At 43.8% G+C, this 15,130-nt stretch overlaps 1 protein-coding gene and 1 long non-coding RNA gene across 2 annotated transcripts in view; both read left to right on the top strand.

The window, feature by feature from the left end:
* The window catches only part of LOC136936898 (uncharacterized), a 330,204-nt gene that overhangs the window by 298,563 nt on the left and 16,511 nt on the right, over nt 1-15,130 (top strand). The window lies entirely within an intron of this gene.
* The window catches only part of ankrd29 (ankyrin repeat domain 29), a 97,048-nt gene that overhangs the window by 66,423 nt on the left and 15,495 nt on the right, over nt 1-15,130 (top strand). Inside the window, exons 6-8 of the mRNA XM_067230169.1 lie at nt 7,951-8,049; nt 8,183-8,281; nt 8,374-8,469. Coding sequence (XP_067086270.1) covers nt 7,951-8,049; nt 8,183-8,281; nt 8,374-8,469 — 294 coding nt within the window. The remainder of the gene's footprint in view (nt 1-7,950; nt 8,050-8,182; nt 8,282-8,373; nt 8,470-15,130) is intronic.

The following is a 15,130-nucleotide window of genomic DNA, read 5'->3' as shown; positions in this document are numbered from 1 at the left end:
TAAATCGGATTTTTTGAGGGCCTACGCCATTTTAGGCTTTTGGGCGTACGTACACTTTTAGTAAGAATCCTACGCACAGTTTTATAAATGAGACCCCCCCCCAAAAAAAATAAACCCCCACATACTTTAAAACACATACTTTAACTTATACTATATTTGAAGAACATAAGTGAAAGACAACATTTCACAATATCTCAATTGCACGAATCCTTCATTAGAACGTTTGTAAAACACACTTAAGAGAATCCAGTTATTGAACTATTGCTATTGCAACAGGAAATTACACTTTTTAAGGGGCTCCACTTCCAAAAGACAATGAACACAATTCTACATTTACATTTATTCATTTAGCAGACGCTTTTATCCAAAGCGACTTCCAAGAGAGAGCTTTACAAAGTGCATAGGTCACTGATCATAACAACAAGATAGCCAAAAAACATCGCGAGTAGCCAAAACATGAAGCACACATTGTGAACAACCAAAGTAAGTGCCAAAGGGAAGAACCATAAGAGCATGTAGTTAAACAAGTTACAATTAAACAACATGAACAGCTATAAGTGCAAGTGTACCTGTGGAAAAAAGCAAGCAACAGTAATAAAACAATATATCACAGCGAGAACAAAAATTTAAATCAGTTACCACTAACCACAAGAGCAACAAGTCTCTAAGCAAGAGTCATTGTGATCCTTGAGGAAACTAACATCGGGTCAAGCGAACCGTTCCTAAGTACCGTTGTACTCCCGGAACAAGTGCGTCTTGAGCCTTTTCTTGAAGATGGAGAGACAGTCAGTGTCTCTGATGGAGGTGGGGAGTTGATTCCACCACTGGGGGGCCAGACAGGAGAAGAGCTTGTGTTGGGACCGGGCGGCCTTGAGCGGTGGGACCACCAGGCGGTTGTCTGAAGAAGACCTTAGGTGACGGGTGGGGGTGTAAGGCTGCAGGAGAGACTTGATGTAGACGGGTGCAGTCCCGTTCACTGCTCGGAAGGTCAATACCAGGGTCTTGAATCTGATACGGGCCATGATAGGTAGCCAGTGGAGAGAGATGAGGAGCGGGGTAACATGGGAGCGTCTGGGTAGATTGTAGACCAGGCGGGCCGCCGCGTTCTGAATCCTCTGAAGAGGGCGGGTTGCACATGCTGGGAGAGCAGCGAGTTGCAATAGTCCAACTTGGAGAGGACGAGTGCTTGGACTAGCAGCTGGGTGGAGTGCTCAGACAGGTATCTCCTGATCTTCCGGATGTTGTAGAGGGTGAATCTACACGACCGGGAGACCGCAGCAATGTGGGCCGTGAGGGAGAGCTCGTCGTCCATGGTAACCCCAAGGTTCCTGGCAGAGGATGAAGGGGTCACCGTCGCAGATCCCAGGGTGATTGAGAGATCGTGGGAGATGGAGGGTTTAGCCGGGATGATGAGAAGTTCTGTTTTGGCGAGATTCAGCTGGAGGTGGTGCTCGGTCATCCAGGCGGAGATGTCTGTGAGGCAGGCCTCAATCCTAGCTGAGATCCCCGGATCGGTCGGGGGGAACGACAGGTACAGCTGCGTGTCGTCAGCGTAGCAGTGGTAGGAGAAGCCATGGGAGGTGATGATTGGTCCAAGTGAGGTGGTGTACAGAGAGAAGAGGAGAGGTCCAAGGACGGAGCCCTGTGGGACACCAGTGGAGAGCTGGCAAGGGCCTGACAGTTTGCCTCCCCAGGAAACCTGGTAGGATCTTCCCGACAGGTAGGATGAGATCCACTTGAGTGCAGTGCCAGTGATGCCCATCTCAGAAAGTCTGGCGAGCAGGATCTGGTGGTTAACCGTATCAAACGCTGCAGAAAGGTCCAGCAGAATGATAACGGATGACCTGGAAGCCGCTCTGGCAGACTGGAGGGCAGTGGTGACTGAAAGGAGGGCAGTCTCTGTGGAGTGGCCAGTCTTGAAGCCCGATTGGTTGGGGTCAAGCAGGTTGTTCTGAGAGAGAAAGTTAGACAGTTGGTTAGATACAGCACGTTCAATTGTTTTTGAAAGGAAGGGTAACAGTGGTACCGGTCTGTAGTTCTGGAGAACGGCAGGGTTAAGGGAGGGTTTTTTGAGTAGAGGGGTAACTCTAGCCTGTTTGAAGGCAGAGGGGAAGGTGCCAGAGGTGAGAGAGGAGTTTAGGACATGGAGAAGAAAAGTTATGATGGAGAGGGAGATGGTTTGAAAGAGAGGGGAGGGTATAGGATCAAGGGGACAGGAGGTGGGGCGATGAGAGAGAATGAGGTCAGAGATCTCTGCCTCAGACAGGGGAGAAAAAGAGTTTAGACATTTAGTTGGGTCAGTCATGGAGGGTGAGAGGGTAGGAAAGGTGGGTTTAGGGAACCGACTGCTAATGTCGGCGACTTTTTTCTCAAAGAAGGAGAAGTCGTCTGCTGTCAGGGTGGAGGGAGGGGGTGGGGGAGGTGGGTTAAGAAGGGTGGAGAAGGTAGAGAAAAGTTTGTGGGGGTTTGAAGCAGAGTTAATTTTGTTCAGAAAGTAGAGGGTTTTAGCACCAGTTATGTAAGAAGAGAAGGATTTGAGGAGGGAGTGATACTTATCAAGGTCCAGACCGCCTTTGGACTTGCGCCATCTCCTCTCGGCTGCCCGAAGGGTGGATCGTTCTTCACGAATAACATCCGTAAGCCACGGGCAGGAGGGAGAAGATCGTGCAGGCCTGGTTGACAGGGGACAGAGAGAGTCAAGTGATGCAGTTAAAGTGGTTAACAAGGTGTCGGTGGCAGTGTTAGTGGGGTGGGACGAGAACTCGTCAATGGGGGGGAGGGAGGATGTTACAATAGAGGAGAAATGGGAGGGGGATAGGGAGCGGAGGTTGCGCCGGAAAGTTACAAGGGGAGGGGAGGTAGAAGGAGTTGGAGGGAGAGAGATAGAGAATTGGATAAAGTAGTGATCAGAAATATGCAGTGGGGTTACAGAGGTTAAGTCAGTGATACAGTTACGTGTCAGGATGAGGTCTAGCTGTTTGCCTGCCTACACAAATTCTACACATAATATGACAGTATAAGTTATCAGAACTTAAATAAATATACACTATATACATAAATATGCCAAAAATATATACAATCAGATATATACAAAATGTAACAAGAGCAGAGAGCAACAATAATATAAAATATTAAGAATAATATACAAATAAAATATAGAATATTCTAAAATGGCACAAATCCTTCATCACACAAATGTGAAAACACAATAAAGAGAATCTAATTATTGCACTAACACTAACTAAAACCTGACCTTTCTGGCCTTCCTTGATGCAGAATCATCAATGATGTCATCATATGAAATCTGCTCCCCTATTGAGTGATTGATACTGATGAGGGCAAGGCTCGTGAGCCGTTCCTGGGACATGGTTGACCTCAGGTATGACTTGATCAACTTTAGTTTTGAAAAGCTCCTCTCTGCTTGAGCCACAGTGACTGTCAGAGTAAGTGCAATCCTGAGAGCAGTCCAAAAGTTGGGGTAGATCTCCGATAGATCCTTATCGTGCATAAAAGTGATAAGCTCAAGGAGGCTCATGGTCTTTGATGGCAGGTCAGGAAAGTTCGTAATTTCCTGCACAAGCTCTCTACTGTCCAAATCAGAGTGCCCCTTAAAGTGCAGTGTGGTGCCTAGTGCCTCACATTGCTCTGCCAGCTCCTCATGTGCAAGACTTGGGAAATGTGTCAAAACCCCAAATTTTGTTCCCACATTTTCCAATGTGGAAAATCTCTTCTTGATGGCTGACGTAGCAGCATCAACAACAACGTTGAAGAATCCAACCTCCAACTTCTCTGTACAATAAACTAAGTGCATCACTGAAAGGCTCATCATTTGATTCGTATGAGAAGTGGCGCTTTGTGGACCTCAGCCTTTTTTGCTTTAAAACAGCCTCCACATTCATTTCTTCACACGTCTTTGGCCGCCATCTGTGCAGTCACAAAGCCACTTGCCCTGTAGCTCTGGAGACCTCGCTCAGTCTTCTTCACAGCTAGGTCCACATGCATATCAGGAGACTGCATGAGTTTGCTGGCATGCTGTATTGCAGATAGCATGTCATACCAAACTACTGTGCAGATGCTGAAGCGGTACGACCCCACCTCCTCAGACAAAGACTGGGCCTCAGCCTTTATAGCAGGGTCTTTGGTGTGGTCTCTCACCTCAATTAAAGCCTCTCTCACGGCAGCTCCCTGGTACCTCATGGGCTCGACGCTCTTGACCTTGCTCTCCCACCTTGTTTCTGCCCACATCTTTAAGGTGATGCTCAAATGGTTCTTCAGTATGGCCCATCTTTGGGTGGAGGCTGAAAATAATGTGTATAGCTTTTGCAGGACACCAAAGTAACTCATTGCATCAACAGATCCCTTAGCAGCATCACACACAACTAAATTCAATGTATGTGCCCCACATGGCACAAACAGAGCTCAGGGATTCTTTTCTAAGAGCCTGGCTTGAACTCCCTTATTTTTGCCTTTCATGTTTGTCCCGTTGTCATATGACTGTCCTCTGCAGTCTTCAAAAGGAATTCCCGACTCCTCCAGTCTCGTCAGGATCATGGATGCCAAGTGCTGGCCTGTGGACTCCTCTGCTTCCAAAAATCCCATAAAATGTTCCCTGATATGGGGCTTCTCCATCAGTGACACCACTCTAATGACCACTGACAACTGTTCTGTGTGGCTTATATCTGGGGTGCAGTCCAGAATTACAGAAAAAAACTTTGCCTGCTTGATGTCATCCACTATAGCAGATATTAGTTTGCTGCTCAACAAATCAATCAGCTCATTCTGAACATGATGGCCTAGGTAGCTGTTGTGACTTGCTGTTTCTCTTTCGACACGGTTAAGGTGATCTTCCATAATGGGATCAAACCTGGCCATAAATTCCCATTTGATTGTGTGAACAGTGTATCTGTGTGTCCCCTTAGAGCCATATTTCGACTGCCAGTGACTTCACGATAGCAGTGAGACGTGTCAGCACTGCTCTCCATCTCACCCTCTCAGCCTCCAGAAGTGCCATCTCCAGCTTATCAATAGTTTCCCCACGTTTTAACCTCACTGACAGTTCCTTCCATGCTTTCATGGAATTGAGGTGTTCTGGACTTTTTCGTGTGATGTGAGGTATTTGCTTGCATGTTTCCAATTTGCCATTCCTGCAATTGTTAAATTAATGAGCCTCTTGGAAAACAATTTGCAGCAGAAGCAAAAGAGGCTGTTGTTCTTTGTTGAATAAATCAGCCAACTTCATGCAATCTTTTCACCACTTATTAATGTCTTCTTGAAATATTGGTGGTGGCAACTTCTCCCATCACTCTCATTCCTACAGAAAACAAAGCCAGATGGCACCTTACTTGGTCCTCTGCGAACCAGCTCAGTCAGATGTGAGAGCCAGTTAGCAGGGTCGGTTGACAAAGGGTCATCCTCAGCAGTGGGGCTCAGTTGGGGTTCAACTCCAGGCATTTCTATCAGACAGCATATTGGCACATTACTTAAAGCATATAGCAGTGGAATATAACACATACTCAGAAATTATCAGAAATATTAAAATTACATTAAATTGCAGTTGTCCAGTTGTCTTGTAGCCTCCCCACAAACACACACACACATACATACAAACATATGCAAAAACTCACCTGAAGGCTCATGCTGGGGAGAAGTAGAGGCAAAGAGGTCTTCATGCTCAATATCCAATATTTGTGGAGATATTTGTGTAGCTGAGGACATGGTAGCTCATCCTGAAGGGTTGAGACCATTCCAGGAGAGGCCTGTGTAGCTGATGAGGTAGATGGCAGCTCCTCAACCTGAGGCACTGAGACTATTCCAGCAGTCCTGTGTAGTGGCCAGTGACAGAGGATGCTCCAAAACATTTTAGAAGTGCCCCTGAAATTGCAATTGAAATCAAAAGACCGTTATGGTAAGACTTATGTTCTATAACAGCCTGGGGTCAAATTGACACCAAACATAATAGGAGGGTTACATAAACATGCCCTTACACGATAAATGTCTGTCATTACACGCTATATTAATCAAACTTTTAGGGAGGAACATTAGCTCCTTGGTTACTGCCTCAAATTCTATGCATAGCACTGGCACACGTTTAGTTATGTTAGTTATGTTGTTAAACTATACTTTGTCAAGAAATAGAGTTGTAGCAAATAGCAAATGTTCGTCTTTGAAACTACCTACAGATGTGAAAATTCTGTTGGCTAATTACAGGGCCTGACCCAAATGATGGAAATAATAACTGAACTTGTTACAGTTTTGTTGCAAAGCACACTATTATGGTGACATTTGATCTCGTGTTTGTTGAGTTAAAACCGAATTATTGTTGTATAAGCATAGCAAGCATCATAGCAAAAAGGCTAACAAGCGTAAGAGTTAGCCTATACCCACCAATTAACATTAGCCCTTCATTCATGACATGGATACCGTAATAATCATACAGAGAGAACATAGTTGCATACATTTATCTTTTTCTCGTTTTGCCTCTTCTTCTTTTCTTTTTTTTCAAAATTGGGCACCTGATGGCTTATTTGACCTTTTCCTGTCCATCTTCTTTGGCACTCAACAATCAACAGATTTCCCATCCCCCCAACACTGTCAGTCACGACCAGAAGTCAAGACTAAACTAATTCACCTTGGTGACCACAATCGTTTTGTGTTACATATTTTTATTAGCCATTTCACACAATTCAGAAAAACGAAAATGTGCAGGAACTTTAGGTCTAGATATTTATAATATTATGAATGAAATGTGCGTTATGTGGAAGTAAGTCGAGGTGCGACTGACTTTATCCCACTATCTCCATTTAGAGTATTGCACTATACAGTGGATCCCCCCCCCCGTTCCCTCCCTTGTCCGTTCCATTTGGGAGACCCAGTCTGCCCCCCCTCCCCTTTTTTCACACAGTTTCTGTGCATGGCACCTTCTCAGCAAGCAGGGCTGCCTGCAGCTGCCTGTAGGGGCGCCAATTTGCCAATTCCCCACACAGTGAAATGATAGATAAAAGAAAACCGCTTACTTTATCCCACTAAGACTACTTATTTTCTGACTCCTCAGAAAATAAACAGCAGAAACATTCAGCAAACATGGTACATCAGAATCAGAATGGGTTTTATTCGCCATGAAAGTTTGCACAGACAAGGAATTTGCTTTGGCAGGAAGGTGCAAACATTAAACATATAGGAATCTAAAATTTAAATATGAGGACTAACTATACTAAGGGTACATAACTAGCAATACTAAGTGGAATTAGAATTAAAATAAACTATACAATAAAATCTAAGTTGCAGTAATTTACAGTTATTAGTGGTGGGTCAGATGGCTGAGCGGTTAGGGAGTCTGGCTATTAATCAGAAGGTTGTCGCTCTGGATAAGAGCGTCTGCTAAAATGACTAAATGTAAATGTATTAGAACATCTTCGATACTTCCAATCAAATCTCTGTATTTGATCCTGTCACTTTCTGGCAGGCTACTTAAATGTTATTGTCATGACCTTTCAGTTCTACTATTGTGTCCTAACTCATAACCTGGCACAATTCTGACTAGGACACAGGTCATTCTTGCAGAACGCATCTAATTCATATAAAGGAATACAAGTTCCACAGTTCTTAAAATAGTCTCTTGGCTAAGTTTCAAGTTGGATGATTAACTTTGATGATTAACGTTCCATCGGCAATCTTCCAAAATTTCTCAGCTGGTTTGTGATGTAGGGTTTTGGTGTCTCTTCTACTTGAGTGTATGCCAGCTCATCTATCTCGCTTTTTGTTAATAGCTTAATTGTTTCTCCTCTCATTCTTTCAGGTTTTCCTTTAGTTTTTCACTCATCTGTATATGAACCACTATGTCCTCGCTACTGAGGTAGCTTTAATTGTCTATCAAACTATAAGATTAGTGCTTCTTTTTCTAGGCAAATTGCTCCATTGATCTCAAAGTTGGTATGTCAAATAATGTTTCAGGATGGCGCCACCCCACTTTTCCTTGCTTCTCAAGGGGGTCACGTGACTGTAATTCGTCATCTGCTGTCCTCTGGAGCCAAAGTGAACCATTCTAGGGAGGTATGATTCTTAAACCATTGTTTCCATACAGTTGGGAATGTCAGTCCTTTGCCTTTTGTTTGAAATCCATCAGTATTAACCTTTTCTCTTCTACCTTTACCTTGTGTCCTTTTGCTTCAAATTGAATCCACAGGATGGCACAGCACCTATTTGGATGGCAGCCCAGATGGGACATGATGATGTAGTAAAGGTTTTACTTCTGCGTGGTGCAGATCGAGATGCTTACAGAAATGTATGTCATCCTCTAGTAAAGGATACTGGACAGTCCTGTGCAGAATGATGTATTACATTTGATGTATTATGCTTTCTTTGACCACCCTGTAGGATGGTTCTACTGCATTATTTAAATCAGCTTTCAAAGGACACAATAATGTCATTGAGGAGCTCCTGAAATTCTCCCCTTCACTAGACCTTCTCAAGGTAAGATAGCACCTAATAGACAGGACCAAGAGCTAGGAAAATAGTTTTCTACTTTTTACTTTTTTAATAGTTTTTACCTGTAAGGGGACAAAGTTACTAGCACTTTGTCCCCTTACAAGTTGAAATGATGCTCCTGCTGTTGTATAACAAGCATTTTATTTTTTTATGCCAGGTGCATTCGTGTAAATTCTGCAAAAAGTTTAAAGTTTCGGGTGTGTGGAGAGGATGTGTCTTGAGGAAGATCAGTGTATTAGAGCAGTGCTGCTCCTCCTTTGAAACACATCACCTTCATCAGTGATTGTAATTTATTTCCAAAATCACAATTATTCAACACAATAAAAGCAGTCAACCAATAACCAGTTTATTTATAGAACAATCTGCCATGTATATTGCAAAAAGTTAGAAGTAACGCATTACTGTAATCCGATTACTTTTTTCAAGTAACGAGTAAAATAAGGGATTACAATTGCAAAAACAGTAATTCAATTACTGTTACTTTCCCGCAAGCAGGCTGCGTTACTGTGTTACTAAACCGTGATTTTGTTCGTGAGAGTGTCTCATGACAATCACGTATGAGCGGTGCGATGTCAGTGCGTGTGTAGATCAACAAGAGATAACATGGCAGGGACGTGCACAGACCTTTTGAGGGGCATTTCAGGCAAAACATTTCCATCCCTGAGCCTCTGTCTTCTCTACAGAGTAGTGATGGGAAGTTTGGATCATTTTACTGATTCGGTTATTTGAATCTCATTCAGTAAAATAAACAACTCTTTTTTCGAGTCACTCGTTCATTTCAACGCGGAGTGGGGAGGGGGGGGGGGTGCACAGTTTGTATGATTTGAAATGGTAATTTATGATCACAATAGCATTTAATTATCACGGGGAACAATTACACTGCACTGAACTGTAAGTAAAGTACAACAAAGTTAAAATAACAAAACCTGTAATTGTTACTTGTGAACGAATATCATTCATGTCTTACTAAACCTAGTCACGCGAAAGTGAATGAGGTAAACAAATCCTTTCTGATAATTTTTCACGTGACCTGCATAGGCTCAGTACTGGTAACTAGAGGAAACAAAAATGATTTGTTCATTTCCCGACTGGGTTTTCGGGTACCAGTCTTTGGAGAATTGTTCACGTGACCTGCATAGGCTCAGAAGAGGAAACAGAAAGGATTTGTTTACCTCATTCACTTTCGCGTGACTGCTAGGTTTAGTATAGTAAGACGTGAATGAGATTTGTTCAGAAGTGATAATGACAGGTTTTGTTATTTTAACTTTATTTATTTTTTTCGGCCACAAGAAAATGAACGAATCACTCTCTGAGACTACTCGTTACTCCGGAGTCATACTAATGATTCGTTCAAAATGAACAAATCGTTCACGAATGACACATCACTACTACAGAGCGCACAATAATGTAAGACTGGACATAACGTAGCTACTAGAGCCCGACCGATAAAGGATTTTAAGGCCGATACCGATACAAATATTTGTTGATTTAAAAATCCGATATTCCGATATCGGACGATATTTTATTTATTTTTTTAAATCCAGAAACGTGTAACAAAACAAACTGATTTCCCTAACAGTAGTTATTTGTAGTTTACATTTAGTCACTTTTAGCAGAAGTTCTTATCCAGAGCAACTAAGTACAGGTACATTCCCAGAGGCAAGTAGGGTTAAGTGCCTTCCCAAGGACACAACGTCATTTGACATGGCCAGGGATCGAACCAGCAACCTTCTGATTAATAGCCCGATTCCCTAACTGCTCAGCCATCTGACTCCTGTTATTATTTCCTCACTAAAATAATATGTTAATGCAGTTTCTGATAAATAAAATGTATAAAAATACAAACTTAAGATATGAAACTTAAAGTCCTTTGAACAAAAACATAATAAAAAAGAAATAAAAATAAAATTATATTCATTTATCGGCCATTATAAATGCTGATACCGATAGTTTGGAAAATGCCCAATATCGGCCGATAATATCTGCCTGGCGATATATCGGTCGGGCTCTAGTAGCTACATTAGCCTGCTTCTTCTACATAGGCTAGCTTTGATTCATGTAACATAGCATGATTATACGTCAATATCAGGCAAGGTAGCGCGACGTGATGCAAACGTTCCAAGCTGATGCTGCACATTATTGGAGACACAAGTGGATTTTAGTTTTTTACTATTTACAGGGCATTTGTCATTATAATCCATTACTTCAAAAAGTCACATTAAAGTGGAAGGGTTTTCCCTCTCGAGCTTCCCTCGCTGTGCAACCACCGGCGTGAGAATACAAACAATGCCATGTGACTAGGGGGCAGAGGGCAACGCTAACGTTATGGTGGCAAAATAAATTAACACAGAACTGGATGATATCGCAAGTTAATTTAATTTAACTTTACTAATGACGGGCTTATCGTATTGATGCAGCAAAAAACAAAAGAAAGTTTATTTTGGCTCTTTCTCCAGAGGGGCAGATCAGCCAATCAGTCAAACGAGCTGTTGCCTGGGCAACCATAGCCCGTACCTGTGCATGTCCCTGTAGGGATGTGCATCTCTATCATTGAGGATGATGCGATACACATCTCGATGCACTGCCAACGATCTAATACATTAAAGATACATAAAAGCAACTACTAATGCGATACTATATAATTCACCCCTATTGTGATGAAGTGCGATTCGACACGATGCGATTCAACGAGGTGCGATGTGAAAGAATATGATGCTATGCAATTTAATAAGGTACATAATGATTTATTTCTTTGTCAGACAGTAAATCATAAATTAACTAAAAAGTGAAAGTTTTTCTTCACATATTAAACAAATTCTTTGACAAAAGATAAAATAAAATCAGGCCGGAATGTAAAAAAGGTAAACTATTCTTCCTAGGGGTACCGGTGGAGCTAGAGTGGCTAGCCATAGCTACGTCTCCACAAAAATACCATGTAGCCTCTTCAGGTGAGTACCTAAATTAGCCGTGCTGCCTGTGTACTTTATAGCAGCACGACATATCTTGCCAATTTCTTGGGTCTTCTCGAATTGCCCATCTTTCTTGGAAAATCCGAAGTGTTGCCAAACCTTGGATTTATTGCAATTCGTAGGAACGTGTAATTCGCCATGATAACACTCGCCCGAACACGCCTCCGACTCGCGCGAAACTTGGCCGAGAGACTTGACGAGAATCGGCCACTGACAGCAGTGGAGATGAGAGCACGCTTAAGAAACAGTTAGAGAGGAGGAATCTATCTAAATATAAAATTATTGGTCACAAATCATTGTTCACATTTCTAAATACTAAATGGTGTTCGCCTACACACGATTCTATATAAATACATCGGATTATACCGATGCAAAAATGTTAGAAACGATGCATCGCGATTCCTCCCACATTGTATCCGGTGCACACTTTTTTGATCCGGGCCATCGCTTTGTGAGCTTTTATGCCAATGCATCGATGGGAAACCGGTGAATCACACACTGACGATGGCTTAGGCAGAAACGCGTCTGTGAATAAACTGGTCAAAATAAGCAATGAGATAAGCTTGAGAGTGCGTTTTTTTCTACTTTAACCGGTGAATCTTCCCATCCTTAATTTCACGTAATGCTTTCAGCATCAAGCCTACGGCAACTCCCGAGGGACAAAACACTAGTGATGGGTCATTTGCGGCTCTTGTAGGTGAACGTCGGGAGCTGGCTCGCATATCTGAAGAGCCAACTCTATTTTTAATAGATTACTATATCCTATAAAAAATTTATGATTATGAAATAATTCATTTTAATTGTATTTAAAATAATTCACTTATTCAAAGAACAACAAAAAAATACTTGTAGGCCTAAAGGCGCACACGATCATCCTCACATTCTGTTCCTGTCAATCATACACGCTGTGTCAACAAATTATGCTGCATGAGGGAGGGCTGAGCCAACTCACACACACTCAGTTAAACGAGTAGTCGAAACTCAGAGGAGAGCCATAACAAATCAATGCATTTTTTAAAACATTGTGGAGTGGAATGGAGATCAAGATGGCGCCGATGATGGCTGCCTTGGTTGCTAGGTGCGCTCTGTTTTGTCTTGTTTTGTCTGTTAATTCAGTGTTCTGCCAAGATTTCCGGGGTTCTCTAACAAGAGAAGTACTTCTAAACATCAGGACTACAACTCCTGTGGATTTATTTCCCACTTTTCTGCTTCCAGCGGCAGATTTAGTGGGAATTCTAGCCAGTGCCGCGCTAGGCTTTGCCCATGCAGTGAAACGCAGAAGAAGGGGAAAGCGAGCGGGAGCGCTAGTTCGGCTACGCAGACGTGGAATCTAAACAGTGCTTCCAAGTTTTTTCCTCTCCAATGTACGTTCACTGGGCAATAAAATGGACGAACTTCAGCTACTGATGGTGAAAAACAGAGACTTTGTCTCATCTTCGGTTTTGTGCTTCACGGAGACATGGCTGTGCGATTTGATCCCGGAAACCGCATTACATCTGGCAGGCTTTCAACTCGTGAGAGCTGACCGGGACACTGCACTCTCCGGCAAAACCAAAGGCGGTGATATTTGTTTCTACGTCAACAGTGGCTGGTGTGTAGATGTGACAGTGATTCTGCAACATTGTTCTCCGGATCTGGAATCATTTTTTATAAACTGTAAACCTTTTTACTCGCCACGAGAATTTGCATCACTCATTTTGGTCAGAGTTTACATGGCACCGGGTCCACAGGTTAAAGAGGCCCAACGCATGCTCGCCGACCAGATTCTGAGTGTGGAGCGTGCAAACCCGGATTCCCTTGTTATTGTACTCGGCGACTTTAACAAAGGTAATCTCAGAATCAGAATCAGAATGGGATTTATTCGCCATGAAAGTTTGCACAGACAAGGAATTTGCTTTGGCAGGAAGGTGCATACAATAAACATATACCTAAAATTTAAATATGTGGACTATCTATACTAAGGGTACATAAACTAGCAGTACTAAGTGGGATTAGAATAGAATTAAATATACAATAAAATAAAATATAAGTTGCCGTAAATTACAATATAAAAATACAAATATTACAAAAAATACAAATGTACAAGATACCATTATTGTAATGCAGTGCAAAAAGCAGTGTGTTTTAAGCAAGAAGTCATTAGAGTCAGTGTGGTCCCTTGGCCTTGTTGAAGAGGCCAACAGCGGAAGGGAAGAAACTGTTTTTGTGGCGTGATGTATTGGTCCTGATGGACCGCAGCCTTCTGCCGGAGGGGAGTGACTGAAACAGGGAGTGACCAGGGTGGGAGGAGTCGGCCACAATCTTCCTCGCTCGCCTCAGGGTCCTCGAGGTGTGCAGGTCCTCGAGGGTAGGCAGATTGCAGCCAATCACCTTCTCAGCAGTGCGGATGATACGCTGCAGTCTGCTCTTGTCTTTGGCAGTGGCAGCAGCGTACCAGACGGTGATGGAGGAGGTGAGGATGGACTCAATGATGGCTGAGTAGAAGTGCACCATCATTGTCTTTGGCAGGTTGAACTTCTTCAGCTGCCGAAGGAATTACATCCTCTGTTGTGCTTTCTTGATGAGGGAGCTGATGTTCAGTTCCCACTTGAGGTCCTGGGAGAGGATAGTGCCCAGGAAGCGGAAGGACTCCACAGTGTTGACTGGGGAGTCACACAGGGTGATGGGGGTGAGTGGGGCTGTGTTCCTCCTGAAGTCCACAACCATCTCCACTGTCTTAAGAGCATTGAGCTCTAAGTTGTTCTGGCTGCACCAGGTCACCAGGTTGGCCGCTTCCCACCTATAATCAGACTCGTCTCCACCAGAGATGAGCCCAATAAGGGTGGTGTCGTCCGCAAACTTCAGGAGTTTGACGGACGGATGACTGGAGGTGCAACTGTCGGTGTACAGGGAGAAGAGCAGAGGAGAAAGGACGCAGCCCTGAGGTGATCCGGTGCTGATGGACCGGGAGTCAGAGACTTGTGTTCCCAGCTTAACGCACTGCTTCCTGTCAGACAGGAAGTCTGTGATCCACCTGCAGGTGGAATCAGGCACGTTCAGCTGGGAGAGCTTGTCCTGAAGCAGGGCGGGGATGATGGTATTGAAGGCAGAGCTGAAGTCCACAAACAGGATCCTGGCATAGGATGCTGGGGAGTCCAGGTGCTGTAGGGTGAAGTGGAGGGCCATGTTAACTGCATCGTCCACAGACCTGTTGGCTCTGTAGGCAAACTGCAGGGGGTCCAGTAGAGGGTCAGTGATGGATTTAAGGTGTGCCAGCACCAGGCGCTCGAAAGACTTCATTACCACAGAGGTCAGGGCGACGGGTCTGTATTCATTATGTCCTGTTGGCCTTGGCTTTTTGGGCACAGGGATGATGGTGGAGGACTTGAGACAGGCTGGCACATGGCATGTCTCAAGGGAGGTGTTAAAGATGTAGGTACAGCTGGTCAGCGCAGTGCTTGAGGGTGGCTGGAGAGACAGAGTCCGGCCCAGCTGCTTTGCCGGGATTCTGCCTCTTGAAAAGTCTGTTAACTTCACCCTCCTGAATGTAGAGAGTCGTCACTGTAGAGGGGGGGAGGTGGGAGGCCTCCTGGGTGGGAAGGGGTAGTTCAGGACTGTCCAATTGTCTTTCAAATCTGCAGTAGAACTCATTCAGGTCGTTGGCCAGGCGGGAGTCGTTAGTGGAGTGGGGGGCTCTG

The sequence above is a fragment of the Osmerus mordax genome, chromosome 27 (assembly GCF_038355195.1).
Source record: "Osmerus mordax isolate fOsmMor3 chromosome 27, fOsmMor3.pri, whole genome shotgun sequence".
Taxonomy (NCBI): domain Eukaryota; kingdom Metazoa; phylum Chordata; class Actinopteri; order Osmeriformes; family Osmeridae; genus Osmerus; species Osmerus mordax.
This window is presented reverse-complemented; position numbering and strand designations above follow the sequence as displayed.